Source organism: Carassius gibelio, chromosome A16, assembly GCF_023724105.1.
Source record: "Carassius gibelio isolate Cgi1373 ecotype wild population from Czech Republic chromosome A16, carGib1.2-hapl.c, whole genome shotgun sequence".
NCBI classification, from domain to species: Eukaryota; Metazoa; Chordata; class Actinopteri; order Cypriniformes; family Cyprinidae; genus Carassius; species Carassius gibelio.
Window position 1 is genome coordinate 25,008,250 of NC_068386.1, and position 23,056 is coordinate 25,031,305.

The 23,056-nt window shown below is 36.8% G+C and overlaps 1 protein-coding gene and 1 long non-coding RNA gene across 2 annotated transcripts; one reads left to right on the forward strand and one right to left on the reverse strand.

The window, feature by feature from the left end:
* Positions 1-10,360: 10,360 nt before the first annotated feature.
* LOC128030900 (microfibril-associated glycoprotein 4-like) lies at positions 10,361-16,683 on the forward strand. The gene is made up of 4 exons (XM_052618981.1): positions 10,361-10,541; positions 10,627-10,723; positions 13,429-13,596; positions 16,304-16,683. Exons 1-4 carry the CDS (start codon positions 10,365-10,367, stop codon positions 16,558-16,560), a joined length of 699 nt encoding a protein of 232 aa, XP_052474941.1. The 5' UTR covers positions 10,361-10,364; the 3' UTR covers positions 16,561-16,683.
* Positions 16,684-20,969: 4,286 nt separating this feature from the next.
* LOC128030901 (uncharacterized) lies at positions 20,970-22,533 on the reverse strand. Its single transcript, XR_008187989.1, has 2 exons — positions 21,495-22,533; positions 20,970-21,421 (listed from the first exon to the last, which is right to left on the reverse strand). It is a non-coding gene; the product is annotated as an uncharacterized LOC128030901 (long non-coding RNA).
* Positions 22,534-23,056: the final 523 nt, after the last annotated feature.

The window sequence follows — 23,056 nt, forward strand, 5'->3', positions numbered from 1 at the left end:
GGGAAATACTGAGGAAACAAAGAAACATACATCTTGGATGTCCTTGGGGTAAGCTATAACATATCAAAATTTAATTCGAGAGTGAACTATCCCTTTAAACAGTGTGTTTCCTGTTGTAATTGCAATAGTTAAATAACTGGATTCTCTTAAGTGTGTTTTTCAAATGTTCTAATGAAGGATTTGTGCAATTGAGAAATATTATTTTCTCTTTCACTGTTGTTATAATAAAATATAATTAGAAGGGGGTCTCGCCCAGGGTGTAATTCAACCGCCACTGAACCCACTACTATTACACATTTTGAAATAAACTTTCTAAAAATATATATTTAAATAAAATAAATTTTCATATTTTTATATTTATATTTAAATAAATTTTCAGATTTTTAAGGATGTTATAATGCTGTATTATAATCAGGGTTTCTGCAGGGTTTAATCAGTAAAATGCATGACCTTTTTATGACCAATATGATTTGAATTTATGACCTACACGAATTACGATAAATAACTTCAGTCATTAAAATTCCTTTCAAAAGACTTTTTTATTGGCTTTCATTGAAAGTAAAAGTTTTATTATGTAAAGAGTAATTATATTATTTCTTAAGATTAAGAAACTGAATCCTTCGCCTTCTTTTTCTTGAGTATCAAGAACACAGGAACACTTAACAATTGTAAAAATGTAAAGTAACATTGTAAATTAACAATTATTCTATGGCATTACTTTCCAAAATAACAAGTCAGTCAGTCAGTGTCTGTCTACATTTTTCTCAGTTCGTCTCCCTTAATGGTGATCTCCTCCTTAACCTTTTTCAGCTCAGCCAATTTCTCCTTGCTTGCCCGCCTGAGGGCATTTGATTTTAAAAGGAGCTGGGCCATCTTTGAACCCGATTTGCCCTCTGCTTCCTCTGCCAGCATGTCAGCCTCTCTGGCGAGACAGGTGGAAACCTCTTGAACAGTGGTTTTCTTTCTCTTAAGGTCGGTCAAATACTCCTCTGCCAGCTTTCTTTTCTGTGTCCCTGCTTCACTCTCCTTCCTCGCACGCTGCTGATCAAGGAAAATGCGGTACCTCGACCTGCCTGCACCCACCGAGACCAGCAGTTCTTTTGTAAGGGGAACTTTGGTCACCCCACCGTGCAAATATACATAATCACAAACAAGACTGTGTGCAATCATTGTCTCTTCCTGCATATTGTCAGTCTCAACCTCCTTGTTCACAGAGAACCCCCTTTCAACTGAAGCGTGTCCATGAGAATGGGTGAGCAGCTTCTGGCAAAATGCCCAAGCCACTGGATAGGCATGGCTTAAACATCCACACAAGAAGGTGTCCAGCTGTTTTAACATTGGCTGGAAGGAGAGAAACTCTTCATTCCTACACTCAAGTGTCAGGAGAGCCTCAAACTGTTGTAGAATGACATCCCCTTAAAAAACAAAACAAAGTTACAAAGGGAATTAGTTAGAATTATATTGATCCACTTTAGCCTCTATAAAGACTACAATAACATTTGGTTATGATGGTTTAAATTCAATTTTTTCCTAAGATTTCAGAGGACTTGGAAATCCACTAAACTCAGATGAATACAAATTTAAACTCATGACCAGAAAATGTGTTAATCTGCAACACCTGCATGTTCGCTCATCCAGTTTGTTTTGTTGATGTCATGATTCTGCCCTCGTGTCCTTGATTTTTCCTAGTCTTGAGGCAGGATCATGGCAGACCCGTGTTTTGTGTACAAGCACATGGCCTTGTCTTTGGGCCATGTGCTTGTGTTGTCTCGTTCCCTTGCCCCGCCCCCCTTGTTATCCTAGTCTTGTCGTGATTGTCCTATCTGTGCCACCTGTCGTGTCTTAATTGTTCCCCCTATTTAGATCTCCTAGTGTGCTCTGTCTTGCATCGGTTCATTGTGATTGTGCCACATTTGTGATTGTGCTGTACCTCTGAAGACCTTGTATTACCGTGAGTGTTTGTAGTTAGTGTTAAGAGTTTGTTTGTTTGTCATGTCAATCCTGTCCTGTTAAGTTGTTTAGTTTCCGCCCTAGCTGTTGTTTTCCCCCTCGTGGGTTTTGTTTTCCCCTTTTTGTATTAAATAAATCCTGTGTGTTGTGATCCCTGTCTGCACTTGAGTTCCTCCCTTGCCAACCCTGACAGTTGATTACTGTTGTCAGGATACCTTTCATTTTGAGACTATAAGCTACCTTCTAATTTTTACATTTATTTTCTTAAATGTGTTAACACTTATTAGGTGTATGTGCTTCCTAAAAACACTCAGGTGATGCACCTAAACTTAATATTTTAAGCAAGGAAAACCCTATGTAAAATAATCCAAAATCATGAGCCACTGCACATAGAACAGGTGCAGGACCATTACAAGAGGAAATGACAAAAGCTAGAGATCCACCTAAAAAATAGCCCTGATGGGAAAAGAGAAAATGTATATAAATGTAGCAAATGTCTGCAAGATGGCACACTTAAGTATAATGCTGTAAACAAAGTCTAATAAACACTTAAATAATTAGTATAATTCAGCATGGTACTCTAACTTTGGTCAAAGCCCCTTCCAGAACTACTCAAACCAGCAGATACACCTCCTGCCAGCTGCTTTGCCTGTAGAAAGGACTGCACCAGACATTTCATTTGTTCCTTGCACCTGTCTGGGTCTCTGAACATGTTAGAGGGGTCCAGACAGGCCATCTGCCTAACAGTGGTGTATTTGAGTGGGCTCTTCTCCTGCACTTTTCAGACTATATTAGTCAGCCCCTGCATGCAGTCCCTTCTAAATTCAAGGACTCTGAGATCTGATATTTTAGTGTCCTGAAGAAGGATGTACAATAAAATAACAAGTAGAATGTACAACACAATGATTCCTGCTTCTTTTATCCTGACCAAAATTTCTAAAATTACTTCAACTACAACTTCAAAATTGACCATAATACCTTCAGGGCTTTATCTGCACCTAGGCAAATGTCAATTTTCTGTGGGAGGAGCAAATTCTTCTTCTCACTCAAGTCCAGCTTAGTGAGCTGTAGTTTTGTAATGTCCTGCAGGACTTCTCGCTTCACAAACGGCCTCAGTATTCTATGACAGAAGAAAAATCCAGATGAAAAATGTAAGTGCCCTACATCCATATTTTTCATGCAGTAATGTCACAGTTTTAACAAGGTTGAAGAATTTCATCCATTAAACACAGTGTACATAATACATCATACTCATACCTAAGTATAGTAGTTGAGGAGCCAGACAAGCACAAAATTTATTTTTTAAATACCTTGATCAACTCAGCCAAGTTTTTGGCAAGGAATGGCATTACTGGCCCATCCGTCTGGTACCTCTTCAGGAAGGGGTCAAAGGTACGGGCGATGGTCGCAAAAAAATGCAACTTTGCCAAGATCAGGGGATCCTTTTGAGCGGCCTCTATTGTATCATACGAGCCTTTACCAGGGTTTGGCAGCTCTTTTCTTTTAACCGCATCCACATACACCTGAAGTGATTGCCAGACCTCCAGAATTCTTTCTACCACAGGCAGGTTCTCCAATCATCGATGGCCACAGAATGATAGCGGGATCACTGATGACTTTGTGAATGTCAAGTAGTCTTCCCTCCTCGCTGGAACATTGATAAAGAGTGTGTGCTTTTGCACCTGCCACATGGAGAAACCTGCCTTGAAAGCATTGTGCAGAGTATGAAGCCCACAGCTCCCCATGGACACCAGCTGAGCACCCCCATACATTTTATTTAAGTCGGATTGGAGAAGCTCAAAGAACTTTACATTTACATTGGGCCCATCCATCGATACAGAGACCAGCATGCTGAGATTCAGCTGCTGCACACACTCTTTGAGGGAAAACAATAAAAAGATTTGAGCATAAATAAATATACCACTTAATTGATAACACACACACTTTTGCACTTTTCAAGTTCAAGCAAGTATTGACTAGTTTGACTAGGCCTACATGTCTGTTTCTATTCAAGTTATCCATGTGGGCTGTTTCTGAAAATACAACCACACCATGCAATTGATGAAACAAATTAAGAGATTTAGATTATATATAGTTATATTATATACAGTATTGTTCAAAATAATAGCAGTACAATGTGACTAACCAGAATAATCAAGGTTTTTAGTATATTTTTTATTGCTACGTGGCAAACAAGTTACCTGTAGGTTCAGTAGATTGTCAGAAAACAAACAAGACCCAGCATTCATGATATGCACGCTCTTAAGGCTGTGCAATTGGGCAATTAGTTGAAAGGGGTGTGTTCAAAAAAATAGCAGTGTCTACCTTTGACTGTACAAACTCAAAACTATTTTGTACAAACATTTTTTTTTTCTGGGATTTAGCAATCCTGTGAATCACTAAACTAATATTTAGTTGTATGACCACAGTTTTTTTAAACTGCTTGACATCTGTGTGGCATGGAGTCAACCAACTTGTGGCACCTCTCAGCTGTTATTCCACTCCATGATTCTTTAACAACATTCCACAATTCATTCACATTTCTTGGTTTTGCTTCAGAAACAGCATTTTTGATATCACCCCACAAGTTCTCAATTGGATTAAGGTCTGGAGATTGGGCTGGCCACTCCATAACATTAATTTTGTTGGTTTGGAACCAAGACTTTGGCCGTTTACTAGTGTGTTTTGGGTCATTGTCTTGTTGAAACAACCATTTCAAGGGCATATCCTCTTCAGCATAGGGCAATATGACCTCTTCAAGTATTTTAACATATGCAAACTGATCCATGATCCCTGGTATGCGATAAATAGGCCCAACACCATAGTAGGAGAAACATGCCCATATCATGATGCTTGCACCTCCATGCTTCACTGTCTTCACTGTGTACTGTGGCTTGAATTCAGAGTTTGGGGGTCGTCTCACAAACTGCCTGTGGCCCTTGGACCCAAAAAGAACAATTTTACTCTCATCAGTCCACAAAATGTTCCTCCATTTCTCTTTAGGCCAGTTGATGTGTTCTTTGGCAAATTGTAACCTCTTCTGCACATGCCTTTTTTTTAACAGAGGGACTTTGCGGGGGATTCTTGAAAATAGATTAGCTTCACACAGACGTCTTCTAACTGTCACAGTACTTACAGGTAACTCCAGACTGTCTTTGATCATCCTGGAGGTGATCATTGGCTGAGCCTTTGCCATTCTGGTTATTCTTCTATACATTTTGATTCTTGTCTTCCGTTTTCTTCCACGTCTCTCTGGTTTTGCTCTCCATTTTAAGGCATTGGAGATCATTTTAGCTGAACAGCCTATCATTTTTTGCACCTCTTTATAGGTTTTCCCCTCTCTAATCAACTTTTTAATCAAAGTACGCTGTTCTTCTGAACAATGTCTTGAACGACCCATTTTCCTCAGCTTTCAAATGCATGTTCAACAAGTGTTGGCTTCATCCTTAAATAGGGGCCACCTGATTCACACCTGTTTCTTCACAAAATTGATGACCTCAGTGATTGAATGCCACACTGCTATTTTTTTGAACACACCCCTTTCAACTAATTCAACTAATTGCCCAATTGCACAGCCTTAAGAGCGTGCATATCATGAATGCTGGGTCTCATTTGTTTTCTGAGAATCTACTGAACCTACTGGTAACTTGTTTGCCACGTAGCAATAAAAAAATATACGAAAAACCTTGATTATTCTGGTTAGTCACATTGTACTGCTATTATTTTGAACAATACTGTATATAGTTATTTTTCTATTTTCTCAAAAGAGTTTGGCTAGAGTGGTGCAGAGTAGAAACCATTAACATATTATTATATAACGGTTTCCCTACTCTCCAAATTGGTTTGAATAAATGGATCAAACACAAGTTTTAGGTTATTCATAGTCATAGGTTTGAAGGTTCAGTTATTTCAAATATTACATGCAGCATTAGAAATAATATTTGTTTTAAATATTAAACTTTAATTACTTAAAGTGCTTTAGCAAATCCTGGGCTGTGGAATGGCCAATGAAGTGTGATCCCAGGTACCGGGAATGCACCTTGTCATCATTCCAGAACCAAACGTGTATGTCCAGCTGTTTCTTCTTGCTTGTGTGATTTAAGCTTTCATCAAACATGAGAACATAAGGCACCGAGACCTTGGAGATGAGCTATTTTTTCATATAATCTGCCAAGCCAAACCGGCTGATGTATGAGGTCTTATCTTTTCCGCACGTAAATGTTTTGGCTATTTCAGAGTCTGGGAACATTGTTCGGAAAAGTTCGGCAATATCCTCGTTCCCATTGTATGACTGGTGTTTAGTCACAGTATTTAACATCCACAGGACCTCCGCTTTCAGTGTGGAGGCTGATCTGAAACCACTGTGTGTGGCACTGGATGCGACAGAAATGGAATCCTGCGCTGTACTTGGACCGGGTAATGTTTGTGACAGAGCCGAACAAAACTGATGGATCGCACGCACTTGCTGCAGGCCTTTTACAGCAGCGATATGCTTTTCTGACTTGGCATCCGACTTCAAGGCTTTTATGCCTAAACTAGACAACTCCATCGTCTTCTTACACAGAGTACAATAGGCTTGATACCGATTGTTAGCGATGAGCTTGAGCCAGCTACTAAACGCACCGTCTTCGAGCCAGAGATCATTAAAGGTACATTTACCCATTGTGATCAATTAACCCTTTACTAGTAACCCCCCTTTTTTGGCATGGAGACAGAAATGACATACCCAAAATAAAAAGGTTTTTGCTCATGATTCTTTCTGACTAGATACATAATCAACCTTTGTTCACAAAGCTGACACTTCAAAGTTTACTGTTCAGGAATCAGAATCACTCAGACTATTATGATAATAGAGATATATAAGCTCAAACATAAAAACAAAAATAGAAATATTAAAAACATATTTTTTAAATGTCTTTAAAAAATTGTTGATGTAGGATATGAGTTTGAAAATACAGTGTAGCTAAAGCCACAAGTCTTCCAAAACTTCATAAAAAATGTCATAATCGAATCTGTAAAACTGTGAATTTTATGAAATATTTTCTAAGGCCATGTCATGTGTGTTTTTAGAGAAGGCTAATCAGATTGATATATGGCACTTGTCATCTCTGTAAGATCTCACATGTAAACTCTCCTGTGTATTTTGTATGTGTGTTGGCTTTGCAAAACTCCCCGATTTATTGTTCTATTGTTCTCACCAAACGAGTCTTTCACACCTCCGCCAGGTATGACACATTATCCGCATTATTCTTTTATCATTATTCTTTTGTTTTTATTCCACCTTTATTAGCCTTTATTGTGGTTTTTCAGGCTTTACAAAGACAAAGCAGCGATCTCAATTCAGTCTCTGTTTGCATTTAGCCCTTATTTATCAAAAGTCTTACTATAAAAATACAACAAAACATTTTCTTACGACCTTACATGAATTATTGTGACAAAAATGCATTATGAAGAAAAAATACACCTGCTATTAGTAGCATTAGAGCTAACGTTAGCATCAAGCTACATCAGACAATTTATGAAATTATTATTACACTTTTACTCAAAACTCACTTTAAAGCCCAGATCAAGTAAGAGAGTGATGTTTAACGTGCTGTGAAAGTGAAACAATAATAAACTGGGGCTGTCGGCGATGTTTGCACGTAAAGGGGTTAACCTAAGCAGTGACTTAGTATGATATAGTATGTTCGGAGTTTGTGCGGGTTTCTGTGCAAGTCCTACGGACAAGTATGTATGCTGCCGCATGGACGTTGTAGTTCTGGAATGCTGTGATATCAGTGTGATGCCACCCAGATTCCTACTACAGAACTACAACAGGCAAAACAAATTAATGCCATTGCCGCCGCGAGCGCATTTTGATGGAAGAACAAATTAATGGACGAGCATATCAATTTAAGATGGATAAATGTTTATTATGACTTTGTATGGAAAAACCAGAAGTTTTTATGACTTTTTATGGCCTTAAATTCTTATTGTTAAATTTATGACTTTTTATTACTTTTTATGACCCCTTGAAAACCCTGTATAATGTTATTGTTATTTCCTTGTTTGATCTCAGTTTACAAATCAAAATATGAATTTCAGTCAGTTTTCAAACAGTCCCTTTCGCCACCTGGCGGTAGTTTCGTGAACAACTTCAGCACACAACTGACTTGGCCCTGCGGTGGAGGTACATGCGGCAGTAATAGGCATTTTGGTTGGCCAACTACTGTACATGTTTAATTTTTGTAAATTCAAAGACCTGCTATGTCACTTTTTTTTCAGTGCAGCTCTTAAAATTCTCTTGCGCCGCCCCTGTGTGTAAACATGTGGTCGGCGTGGAAGATCTTCATTGTGAGTTAAACAGACACAAAGTTTGCAATTTGTAATACATTATTGACTCATTTTTTTCAAGTTCACTGACAAGGTTTCAATCAAAGCCATAGTAGAACTGTTTTGTGTCTCCGAGAAACACAGCGGTGTTTTGATACTGAAAAAAGTTTTTGAACGAATCAAGTGATTCAATGATTCAGTTACCCATTCATAAAGACGGTAGTCACTTTCTTGAATGAATCAGCCATTTGAATGAATGACAAATGACTCAGTCATTTACCATCATCTACTGGTGGTTTGGCTTCCTATTTAAAAGTATTGCATTTTTCCCAACGTTTTTAACTTGCGTTTTCAAAAATATTGAAAACATTGATCTTATGAAATTATTTATGAATTTGAAATTTTGTGGCGTAAGTGCATTTATGGCACCTCAGCTTAATTAAACAGTCTGTGTAAATACATCTAATGCCACTTCAGATGTAGCTTTTCTTTCTTCTGCTTACAAAGTGAAGTCCAAAAAATTAGATATGAGACATGAAATCAGAAAAGTCCTTTATAAAGTCTTTATCTGGATTTGTAGGTCTGTAAACCAAGACACATAGCAACGGAGTGGTGGGACATCAGTACACATTGTGATTCGAATGTAGAAAAGTTCTCAGGAAAAATTGTTTATATTTTGCACTGGTTCCTAAATACCATGGCCACCCCACCTCCTCTTCAAACACATCTTGGAGTGCTAATTAAGCTACTATTTAATGGACATAATTCACCAAAGATGAATGACTCATCTGCTCCAGTCCATGTCTCAGTTAAAAATAAAAATGATAAGCTGCTACAAGTAAAAAAGTCTGATTAGACACAGACCTAGCATTAACCAGGGCCATTTTTTTACATGAGAATGAACAGTTTGTATCTGTGATTGTCTGACATACTTGAGTGGAAGAAGATTTTGAGGATTCACACCTTTGCTTTGAACGTGTGCTACTAGAGTTTACTAAAGTAGTTTTCTATGTCCTATTATTAAAGTTTTGACTGCGTGAGAAAATGTGTGAAAGACAACGTGAGAAAAAGTGTCAATTGTGTGAGTCCCACGCTGAATGCGTGAGCGTGTGCAGCCCTGTGAGTCAACATTTTCCATTTTGATTTGTGAGTTCTGACCAGTTAACCTCAAATTTTTATACTTATTTAAATGAAATTTATAAAAATTGTGCAAACCATAACAATTAACACAGTCAATGGGCAATTAAAATAGTATGCTCCTTGACAAAAGACCATTGGAGATCAAATATAGAAAAAAATAAGATAGCATTTGCCATAAAGTGTACAAAATGTCCTCCACAGAAGAACATGACTTCACATGATGCTGATACAATGGTTTTGTGATGAATCATTTTTTATATTTGCAAAAATGATCACAAAATTAGCTCATTGTTTTATAATGTTAACTGAAACAAACCTTTTTAGGCCATCAAACATTATTTTCATGGCCATCGCCTCTACATAGTCCAGATCAGATCAATCCACTTGCCAAGTATGGTAGCCCATACTCAGAACTGGTGCGCTGTGGTGGGATTACCTTTGCATGAAGTTGGACAACAAGATAAAAAAGAAAATAACATTGAATACAGGAGCACAGGCAGCCTATTACTTAAAACCAATTAATACTAAACTTATTTTAGTAGTGTAACAAAACAATTTCAAACTGCGTGACAAGAGTCCAAGTTTTAGTGAAGCAATAGTATTTCAACATTGTGCAGTGCAAGAGTGACTCAAACGGCAGATGTTACAGATGCTCTTACTGATAACCTTTAGGCCATTGTGTAAAAACAACAGATTGTAAATAAATAAACAAATAAATAAACTGACAGGACATTATAACTTGATTTGTGCCAAGAATCCGGGGGGTGGGTGGGATGGGGGGCTTCGATATAATAAAAAATATATATATATATATATATATATATATATATATATATATATATATATATATATATATATATATATATATATATTTTTTTTTTTTTTTTTTTTTCATATGACTGATGATCAGTCGTGTCTCTTTGTAGATGGCAGTGTTTGTCGCGGCTCTGCTCTCTGTTTTCATGGGGTTTACTGAGTCTGTTTCTGATGAATTCTATCCGGTTGACTGCTCTGACATCTATAAGTCAGGAGAGAAAGTCAGTGGGATTTACTCCATCTATCCAGCAGGGGACATTCCTGTCTGGGTTTACTGTCAGATGATTTCAGGTGGGAAAGATGAAGAAAACGGAGGATGGACGGTACGAATGTGACTTTAGATCATTTAGATCAACACACATCATAACATATATTATAAATAATTTATTCTATATAAACCCACCCCAGGTGATTCAGAGGAGAATGGATGGCAGTGTGAATTTCTACCGGCCATGGAATCAGTACAAGAGAGGATTTGGGAATGTGGAGAGTGAATACTGGCTGGGTAATGTCTTTTTGGTTTTGGGTTAATGGAGTATATATATAAAGTACAGACCAAAGTTTGGAAACAATACTATTTTTTTATGTTTTTGAAAGAAGTTTCTTCTGCTCATCAAGCCTGCATTTATTTGATCAAAAATACAGAAAAAAAAAATAATATTGTGATATATTATTACAATTTAAAATAATTGTTTTCACATTTATTATACTTTAAATTATCATTTATTTCTGTGATGCAAAGCTGAATTTTTAGGATCATTATCACATGATCCTTTAGAAATCATTCTAATATGATGATTCATTATCAAAGTTGGAAAACAGTTCTGCTGCTTAATATTTTTTCAGAACATGTGATACTTTTTTAGGATACTTTGATGAATAAAAAGAATAAAAATAAATAAATAAATAGAAAATAAAGAAGAAGCTATGTTTTTAAAATATAAATATTTTGTAATAACAATATACACTACTGGTCAGTAATTTGGGGTCAGTAATTTTTCTAATTTTTCTCATCTTTCTTTCTTTCTTTCTTTTAAATAAAATCAATACTTTTATTCAGCAAGGATGTGTTAAATTGTTAAAAAGTGATAGTAAAGCAAATATATTATTTTTATTTTGAATAAATGCAGTTCTTTTTAAACTTTTATATATATTAGACAGCAGAACTGTTTCCAACACTCATAATAAATGAGAATATTAGAATGATTTCTAAATGATCATGTGATCGACTGATGTTACATGTGACACTGAAGACTGGAGTAATGATGCAGAAAATTCAGCTTTGCATCACAGGAATAAATTTTTTTTTTTTAAAGTATATTCAAATAGAAAACTATTATTTTAATTAGTAATATTATTTCACAATATTACTGTTTTGTCTGTATTTTTGATCAAATACATGCAGGCTTGATGAGCAGAAGAAACTTCTTTCAAAAACATTAAAAATAGTAATGTTTCCAAACTTTTGGTCTGTACTGTATATATATATATATATATAACTAATATAATAACTAAATAAAAATGTATACTATATTTAACATAAAATGTGCTCGATGTCAAGACAGGACAAGAGAAAATATATATATTTTGCTTGAATTTTAATTAATATAAATAATTAATTTGAAAATACTTATTAAAATTTTGTTTGCATTTTGCTTTTTGCTTTTTTTGCAACAAGTACACATTTCCAGTAAACATATAGGCTGCATTTCCCAAAACACTAAGTCCACTTCGTTATACCTTAAGCTGTACCTTATTGTTAATGTGTTTCCCGAAACATTCTACCTCCTGTAAATCTTACCTTCGTAAGGTTGGTCTGGACCACTTTTATCTACACCTTATCACTGTTGACAGTCCAAAGTTCTTTACATCTCAGTCTATACAGTATGAATGTAATTCTGAAGTTGTAGTACACATAATGTTTAAAATAAACAAATGAATTAAATTAGAGAAACTGGACAGAGCAACCCCCTCAGCCCCCGAAATTCAGCTGATGGTGGCTTTCCTCTTTCTCCGATGTAGCTGTTGATTATATGTTTCCATGTTGCGTTTTTATTGATTAGGTCATCCAATAACAGAAATTAGTGATTTAAATCAATATGTGATACGGCTGCTGAACAATCAACCCTGGTTATGTAGTAAATGAAGACACTATGTAAAACAGATTATGATAATATAAATAGTATGATAATATCATTATCAATATCAATATCATTAATATCATAATATCATTATTAAAGACGACTGAAGGCATACTGTCAGTAGTGATATGGTCTACATTTAGGCATGAGGTTGTGGGTTTGCACATTCATTTCAAAATTATATAAAATTTTCAGGGTTGTATTTAGTTAGCAATTTGTATTCTCTTTTAAAACCCCATGAGTTCTGATAACTGTAATTTCAACTTTTCTAAAGTGCTTCTTGTTGGATAGCACATTTACCAGAATGTTTTTCTGTTGGACTTGTGTAAATCCAATGTGAAATTAACTCTCCTGGGAGTACATGTGAGACCACAGTCAAGAGTGTTAAGGTGTTAAAATAAGAATGGTAAATTAACACTGAATCAGAGTTAAAGTTAATGCGATAATTAATTGATTGAGAGATGATTGACCATTGTTGAAGACACCTGCTAGTAATGAGCAGAATCACCAAAGGAGAAATTCACAATTTTAAAGTCACCATTATATTGATCAGTGTTTGGATTTAGGTGTTCTTCACGTGTATTTGAGTGGATGTTCATGTCCAGTGTTTGTTTGGTTGAATGTGTTCTTCATGTGTGTTTGTGTAGATGTTCATGTCCAGTGTTTGTTTGAACATGTTCTTCATGTGTGTTTGTGTAGATGTTCATGTCCAGTGTTTGTTTGAACATGTTCTTCATGTGTGTTTGTGTAGATGTTCATGTCCAGTGTTTGTTTGAACATGTTCTTCATGTGTGTTTGTGTAGATGTTCATGTCCAGTGTTTGTTTGAACATGTTCTTCATGTGTGTTTGTGTAGATGTTCATGTCCAGTGTTTGTTTGAACATGTTCTTCATGTGTGTTTGTGTAGATGTTCATGTCCAGTGTTTGTTTGAACATGTTCTTCATGTGTGTTTGTGTAGATGTTCATGTCCAGTGTTTGTTTGGTTGAATGTGTTCTTCGTGTGCGTTTATGTGGATGTTCAAGTCCAGTGTTTGGTTGAAAATGTTCTTCATCTGTGTGTGTGAACAGGGCTGGAGAACATGTACCAGCTGACACGCAAAAGAAAGTACATGCTGAGAGTGGATCTGGAGGACTTCAAAGGAAGGAAGGGTTTTGCTCTGTACACATTCTTCTCTGTGGGTCCTGAATCCGATGGGTATAAACTACAAGTTACAGGATTCAAAAATGGAGGAGCAGGTAGGACACTTTCATTTATACTCTTGAAAATGCATTAATAAAGTCACACTTGAACAAATTTCTTGCTCACAGAATTTCAAATTTGTTTTGTAATTTCACTGAAACTTCATGTAAATAAGGATGAATCAGTATATGAACTTGTCCCTAATAATACAATACATCTAAGAGACGTCTGTATATTGTGTGTGTTTTCACCTGGAAGAAGTATTATATTGAGTGTTAGCTCATCATTCTTCTTTTAATTTCAGTCATCTGTTGTTGTTTTTCTGTTATTGTTTCGTTTTTCTTTTCACTTTTCTTGATTCTCATACAGTGATATAGTTATGTGAACTAGATTAGTAAACTTATTGAATATAATGAGGGTGTAGAAGGGTGTGATTTGGAACAGTCTCTGAATGTCAAATCTGAACACTGATAATACTGCAGGAGGCTACTTTCTTCAAAACAATTATTACCCAGAATGCATTGATTTCTTAATGGAAAATAGTGTTTGCAGTTTATGTAGGGCCGTCGCTACAGGGGTGAAAGGTGTTGATGATTCTAATGGCCCAAACCAACAATTAATCAGACGCCCATATATATATATATATATATATATATATATATATATATATATATATATATATATATGAATGTTTTGTTTGTTTGTTTTTTTACTAGTGGGTTCAGTTCATATATTTAACTGATTATTGACATAAAGTTCTTCATACAGGTCACAATGTGAGGTCACAGTGAGCTAAAAGTGTCCTCAATGTGTGCTCATACTAATGTGAGGTCAAAGTGCACTCACTGCACAGAAACTAGGTACCCAGCATGCACTGCAGAATTAAGCTTTTTATTGTCATCATTGTTGAGATTCATACATAGTTTTTTTTTTTTCTCTCATTGTTTTTAAATGACACCGCAGTTAAAAATGCTTGTGAATTATAATGCTTTTAAAATACTTCATAAATGATTACACTGTTGGTCCTATACTGTATAATCAAAGAGCTACTATAATAATAACTAGAGATTAATAACTCCTCACAGAGACTGCATCTAAATCCAGATGAAGATTTTGTTATCATCAATAACAAACCGATATCACCTGGTTGCACTCGTTTTGGTATTTCTTGCTATAACAAATATGCTTTACAAACACAGTTACAGCAACCCTCCAAAAATATAATGTTATAAAGTCAAGGGTCGAGATCCCAACTATAGCAAACACGAATCACCTTGATGGTAGCGTCAAATGAAACAATAAAACATCATCATAAAAGTCTGTTAATTCTCAATAAGCGGTTTTGTAGATGTCTGACAGAAATAAAGTCAGTGTGGTTAATAATGAGAGAAGTTGGTGATGCTGTTTGTGGAGTTGTTTAAACATTCTCTGCTGAGATAACAAAAGATTTTATATATTTTGTATTTCAGATGATTTCATTGAAGGCTGTGCCTGGAAGTCAGTTGTTTGTTTGGAGAAGGTTCTTATAACCAAAATCTGTTAGCTAAATGTGCACCCATGAGCTCACCTTGTAAGAGCACTGTAATAGTGTTGAGAAACAGGATATAGAAATCCTCCTCAGTGACCGATGTTAGAACTGCCTCATCTCAACCTACTCAACATTTTGAATTCACAATGAGCTCACACATTGTGAGTATCATATTATGAGAATGGTGTTGTCACTGTGATCATTGCATTTTGTGCTACTAGAAGCTTGCATTCTGCAAGTGAACACCGCTTTATAGGTTTATATTGTATTGAAAATGTTTTGTTTGGCCTCATTTTTAGTTGGGCTCTTGACCCTTGACTCTAACTATCAACAGCAGTGGTTCCCAACCTTTTTCAACTCGCGGCCCACACAACCAAACACATATGTTTGTGCGGCCCACTGCGAAAAAAAATTTACTGACCCCGCTATTGTTGGGTTAATAACTTAGTACTCTAGATTGTTAACTGTATTTATTGAATGAACTAGCGCTGTGCGATATGGGATTTTAATGCATAAGTGCATTCAGGATTAATTTGAAACCTATTTCCAAAAGAAAACTAATTAGAGCTTTATCAAAGAGTTGTAACGACTCTAGAACAGACACAAGTCAAAATAATCACTATAGTAAAGGTGTTACAAAATTTCTAGTCTTATGGCGAAAACGTATAAATCCCGTGTCCATGGACTATTTTCTTTTTTGCCATGCATTGGTCATAAAGCTCAGTAATTGTAGCAGTGCCTAGGGTGTTGAAATAGATTTGTTATACATTGTACAGGTTCACACGTACTCCGTTTTGCAGTGAGTATACAGTATGTGTAAACGGTCAGCAGTGAGAGTTATTGTAAGGCAAAAGCACATTAAAATAATGCACGAGGGCGAATCTCCCTGTTAGCATGCAGATTTCCTTTGCTGTGTCACATAACCAGACGTCATTGCTCAGATACACGCTGCTCTCACCCGGAGAAAGTGTGCACACTTAAAAAGTGTCTCCTCTCACTTAAACTGCATAAACACATTGCATTACACCAAATTCACAAAATAATGTTTTTTTTTAGCTACGTCATATGACCCCTTTAACATGTAATATTACAGTAATGTAGAGAGGGTTCCCTGTATAGCCATACATCATTCTGAATAATCAGAAGTGTCAGCAAAAAAATTAAATATAAATCCTAAATATGTTGTAAATAAGTTATAAATAAGATGTTAACATCACAAATGATCCTCTTTGCAGGTGACTCTTTGTTCACCCATAATGGACAGAAGTTTTCCACCTTTGACAAGGACCAAGAAAGCGATCCAAGAAACTGTGCCAAAACGTTCCTAGGGGCATTTTGGTACAATTGCTGTCACTACACAAACCCCAATGGTGTGTATTTGTGGGGTGAAGATCCCACCATTTATGCCATTGGAAATGTTTGGTATACCTGGAAGAATAATTTTGCTGTCGGTATGAAATACATCAGCATGAAGATCAAACATGTGCCCTAAAAACAAAGTGTTTTCAGGAGCAAACATCTGTTTTTTTTTTTTTTTCTTCCTTTTTTTTTCGCTTTATTACAAATGTGAATGTCTAAGGTTTTATTTTCCTCAGAGTAAGCAAACGATTGAATATGCTTCTGGTCTTTTGATTTACTGTTATATAAATTAACTTCCAATAAACTCCTGCATTGAAAGCATTTTTTCTTAATGTGCATTGTGTCCGGTGCTGTGATTTCATCAAAAATCTTTCATTTTATTAACGGTAAGTTATTTCATAAGTGAAGGACATGCTTAAATATAAGACATAAGTCATATGATGTCAAATGTATTGTCTTGTTCACTCCGACTGTATTCCAGTATGTTCAGTTCTCCATGTCCTGTTAACACTGTTCCATTTCTTATGTCTTATTACTTATCCCTCTCTTTTATATTTCCTGTAAATAACGACTAGACTCTATGGTCTCTGGTATATATCTGGTATACTGTATAATGTTCACAAAATACAGTCAGATGTTTCTCGATTACTTTTTGTTTTGTGTTAAAGGGGTCATATAATGCCAAAGTTGATATGGTTATTTAGGGTCTTAATGAAAAGTCTGTACCATAGTTTGTTTAAAATTTCTCAATGTTAGTGTAAAAGACACCTTTTCTTTACCCTGTCAAAAACAGCTCTTTTCAAAACAGGCTGGTTTGTGGGTTTCTCCTTTAATGCTAATGAGCTCTGCTGACTCCGCCCCTTTCTCCTGATCTGCTCTCTGAGAGACTGTTTACTTTGACCACATTCATTGTGAAACTTGCTAATTAGCACTTTATTAGGAAAGCCTATTTGCCATGATTCATTTAAATGCATTATACTCAGGCTGGATCATGAAGGATTCGCGCAAACATAAACGCATCCCAGATAGCAAAATTTGTCTGGCCCACCTATGGGCCGTATCCTTGCTCTGGTTCTGGCCCAGTTCTGGCTGGGTCCCCGGCCCAAAACTGGCGCATTCACTGAAAGCATACATAAACAGTTTCCTCTGGCCCAGAAGTGGCCCACACCCTGTAAAATAGGGTGCACTTCTTTCATTTCTCCAAACGTAAGTTAATCCGCGAGTATTCACACTGCAAAGCGTGTTCGGCAGACAGTATAACCATTTCAAACAATGGGTATAATTCTTTCTACATTGTTTTTTATAATAATACACCATACTTTCACCCAAACCGATTAATTAAAAAAGTTGAAATGGGTAAATACCTATTTTTTTATACTTAATTTTCTTTTCTGGCATAATTATAATTGTTAAAACACTAGACATTATTCTGTGCATTTTGCACACGTTTGGTGTTAAATCATATTTATTTTGTCCATCAAAAGTGTGCTTTCACTTTAATTGAGCATGAGCAGCACAGCAAAAAAAGACCAGACGCCGAAACCCCCGCTGCACTGCTGTTCACGCGACACTCCTGCTTGACGCTCACGCGCGGCTCCTGCTCCCGGTCTGAATGCACTCATTGATTAACATGGATGGCGAAAAAAAATACGCGCTGCTCGTGTGCCGCTCACACTTGCGGTGAGAAAGAGGGGTTAAGGAGTCATGCTCGTCTGCATCTAAGACCGATGTCAGCTCACACAGGGCGGGTCTGAGGAAAGACACAAGTCCAGTCTGTGCTGAAGCACTGCTGTCAATCAAACAATTGTGAGAGGGGTAAAGTGATGACGTAAGAAGCCACCGTGTGACGTCACACGGTCAGACGTCTGGATTTGAGAAAGTTTCCATAGTTTCTATTACAATAAAAAAGGGAGGTAGAAGAGCAGTCGCTAAATGTAACAGCTCACATATAAGACTCAATTACAAAGGTCTTAACTTTACCTTCATAAAACCTGCATAAACTTGTTTCCTTACACGTTAAATTAAATATTCAGCTTGTTGCAGACACCACTGGTCCCCGCTGTCCTCATCTCATGGGTCCCATGCCTCCTTCTGAATGTTCAGAATGCAGAAATTGATCATTTTTTCTCTCTGTATAGGAACTGCATGTATGTCACCTCTGCCTGTGCTGGCCTCGTCTGCGACCCGTACTGGACCTGACAACTGGCTTAATAAACACCATGAGAAGAAGGACATCTTCAGGAGTATGAAGCAATGGTCCAAAATTCCTCTCTGGATCCAAACAGCACACTCCATCAGACCACAAAACTACATGTCACAGTATGTCAAGCACCTTGCCGAACTGCTGAACACCACTACATCATTAAACAACTCCAGAGAAGAGTCTTTAAAGCAGGCAGTAAAACAGCCAGAAAGCCAATGGTAACACTGAAGCCTGTGGATGTAAACCCAGCAGCACCTGCTCCACACTCTAACTCATAACACTAACAAACCGCAGAATGCCATTCCAAGACTTTATGGAAATGGAGCACTTTAGAGTGAGCTCGAGGACACAAAGAAACAGGACATCAAAATCACAAAAGGCCTGAAGCTGAACAAGTTGGTCACTTGTGCAGATTTTGTGAAATGGAACTGAAGCATGGTCCAAACAGTCCTCACATACACACAGGCTTTCCTGAAATATGTTCAGTGCCCTGCTAAAGTCTTTTCCATTTACCAACATCAGGGCATTGAGGAAGAGAAGACCTGGGGGGTATTCCAGAAAGCTTGGTTAACTTACCATTTGATAAACTATAACCTCTGGGTTGATTTACCCCAAACAGGCATACCATGAGTATGTCGGTTCCAAAACACCTGAGAAGAGTTAGCTTAATCAACCTCTGACTGGTTACCCAGAGTTAATGCGCGTGCACGGTGCATGTATAAAGACATTTTCAATGGATCGCCGATTTCACGAGTCACCATGGAAACTCAAAGCGAAAAAAAGAGAGCCGCGTATTTCACAGAGGCGGAGTTGGAAGTTTTAATGCATGCTTATGAGGAGTTTAAGCCAATAATATTAAAAAGAAGCAATACAGCTGCATCGGCTAAAGCAAGAGAGTTGGCTTGGCAAAAAATAACGGACAGAGTAAATGCGTGAGTGTATTAAATTACAAATTTGGTATTGGCTCCCGTTTTATTGAAATGCAAAATAATGAAGTATGACTTATACATACTTTTGAATATGTTAAATCACTATGAAAGCATTTACTTTTCCTGCCATTTTATTTCTTTAGCTTGAAATAATAATGTATATTTCTTATTTAATAAGGTGTAATCCTTCTGGAGCCACAAGAACTTTAAGCCAAGTCAAAATGAAACACAAAAACATTGTGCAAAAAGGTAATATTTGATTACACAATTACTGAACTATTATTATAACAGGATTTAGTATATTCATTCTGTCATGCAGCTAACAGAAAAAAGACTGAAGCCCGTCTAACTGGCGGGGGGCCACCACCACCTCCCCTCACCCCATCTGAGGAGCTGGCTCTGTCCCTTAATAAAGGGCGACCAGTGGTTGCTGGCATTCCAGGGGGCAGTTCATCACACATACTATGCACCACAAGTGATGGTGAAAAAAGGGTGAAATGTAAGTTTACCTCTATGATTTGTTTTCATTTTTTATCCTGATAAATTACTATCTCTGTCACTTAAAGGCTTTTTGAACAAGATTAATTTATGTAGGCTTATTTTATTTAACTGTATATGATGTATTATTTTCTTTGATAATATTGAGAATTTAACGGGTTGTGTGTTCTTATAGATACTGATGGACGGATTGTATTATTGGACTCTCCAGAAAGAACACAGTCTGTCACAGTTGTAAGTGATTTGTTGTCAGGTACTTTTAGGGTTTTTTTTTTTTTTTTTTTTTTTTTGCCAAATAATGTATACTTGAATATTTGTCTTGTAGGATGAAGATGATGATGACGATGAAGAGACCACATCTGCTGTGACAGAAGTGGACAATGCTGGTAGATCCACTGAGGTATGATGCATACCATTATGATGTATGGCCCCTTTTTGCATTAGAGTAACAAACTGTCATTGTCCTTTCATAGTACATACCTAGGGATTTGCCCACAGATGAGGGTCCTTCAGCCTCAGCACACAATCTAAGCAGGGTAAGAATTTGTGTCCATGTGTCCATATTTTAATTTTATTGTCTGACCAAACAATCTCATTTATTACATTTTTCCACCTTAGTTGCCAGCAAAGGAGCTGTATAAGGTCCATCTTCAAAAACAAATAAGAAAAAGTGACATGGAGATGGACCTTATACAGCTTCAAATGGAAGAGAAAAGGCTCCTCATTAAAAAAGCAGCACTTGAAATAGAATTACTTGAGAATCGCTTTAAGGTGAGAACTTGTCTGAATATTAATCTGTTGCATGTTAAAAGTGGTCTGTCTGTCTCTATCTATCTATCTATCTATCTATCTATCTGTATGTATGTATGTATGTATGTATGTATGTGTAAAGCAATATATAAAAAAAAAACATTTTAATGAATTTTACTTTTATTGTTTTTCAGGAAATGAAGAAATAAACTGCCTGGCAGACCAGTGCAAAAAAAACTAATAAAAGTAATTTTGACAAATCCTGTCTCTCAAAAGTCTTCCGTCTCTGTTGGCCTCTAAAATCTGTCGGTGTTCCTCTGGGCCATCTTCCTCAATACAAGGAGGGTGGCTCTCTCCTCTTATAGTGGCAATATTGTGAAGCACAACACAAGCCACAATAATGTCGCATGCCCTCTCTGGACTAACCCGGAGCCCACGCAGACACTGAAACCGAGATTTGAGGATCCCTATAGTCATCTCCACCTTGGCCCGTGTTCGGCTGTGAGCCAGGTTAAACCGTGTCTGTGGTCCAGGCTCAGGTTCAGGGTAGGGTGTCATTAAATAGGGCAGACAAGGGTATCCTCTGTCCCCCAGCAAGTAACCATTGTACTGTCCTGTAATGATTGAAGTGTACAACACAAATATAGTAAAAACGAAAAAACAAAAATTGTATAAAGCAAATCATACCCTGCTGAAATGTCTGGCATAATGATGACTCGCGGAAAATTCTGGCATCATGCACAGATCCTGGCCATTTTGCCTCGACATTGGTGATGATTTGGGTTGCCTCACATATTACCTATAGTTAGTGGAAAAAGTAATGACTTTGATGATTTTAAGAAGGGGAAAAAATTAAGTTGTTACCTGCACATTGATACTATGAATAGATTTCCTATTAACATAGTCTCCCTCATTTATTGATGGAGCTTTAATAGGAATGTGAGTGCCATCAATGCACCCAATTACATTTGGAAACCCTGAAACAGAAAGTTTTGGAAGTATGAAGTGTGTGCATAAGGAATACATGTATAGATATTAATAATATGACTAAATATTAAATATGCGTCATATATTTTACTACAAAGGACAAACCTGCCACTCTGTGGAATTCGTCTTTAATAACAAGCAGAGGTTTATGGCCAGGGAACTGTACAAACGTGGGTAACAACTGTTTAAGTGCCAGACACACTGTACGAACGGCTCTACACACAGTTGCCTTTCCCACATGCTCTGAATCGCCCACACTGTACAAAAAATGGCCAGACGCAAAAAACCTAAGTGCTATGCACAGAATGTTTTCTGTGCTAAGCGCAGAGCCGCGGTTTGTCACATTTGCGATATGCGGTTTTAAAAGACGTGTTAAATAAACTAATGAATCTTTTGAAAAACGATAACGCTCTTTTAAATATTCATTAGGGTAAGCAAACACATCAATACGCGGTCTTATAACCCTCTCCCGATGAAAAAAACCTCGTATAATTTGTGCTTCAACGTCCACAGGATCCTCGTCAAAAGGGCACGCCATGCTCACCAACCTTCTGAAACGAAGTTACACTGAAACATAACCTGCTCTCGAGCAGGTTATCTTCAGAGAGTCAGTTGCTATGGTTACATACATACCCAGAAAGTTACCTCTGTTTTTGGAACCGAACGTTGAGGTTATCCACGAACTTACCCTTATACATACCCAGGTATGTCACATAACCTGCTTTTTGGAATACCCCCCTGGATAGAGTCTGCATTTTACAATAACAACAACAACAACAACAACAACAACAACAACAAAAATAAATTATATTCCCTTAGTAATATTTAAAGAGCCAGTAAGATGAAAATGAAAGATGAAAAAGCTTCCTATCACTGTTTATAAGTCCTGTACAACAGGTTTAAATCCATGCAAGGTTAAAAAACATTGTCATTTTGTCAAAATATCATTTTAAAATTACCTCAATTCTCAGAGATCCCCAAACGGTTTGCGCGAAGCTGTTCAAAAGATTCAGTTTCCTTAAACCCCACCTTTCGGTAGCATACTGTGTTCTGATTGGTCAACTGACAGTCAGTTTTGATTGGTTGTCCCTCTTTTATGGCCAAACGCTTTGAAAATTCTTCGAACTCACCGAGATTAGAAAAGCAGTCATCAGTGAAATGTTGTGAACAGAACAAAAGGGATTTGTTGTACTGCTCTGGTATTGTGGTAAAAATGAATTTTAGCCATTGGTTCCTCTGATCTTCATTCTTTGGCAGAGTTC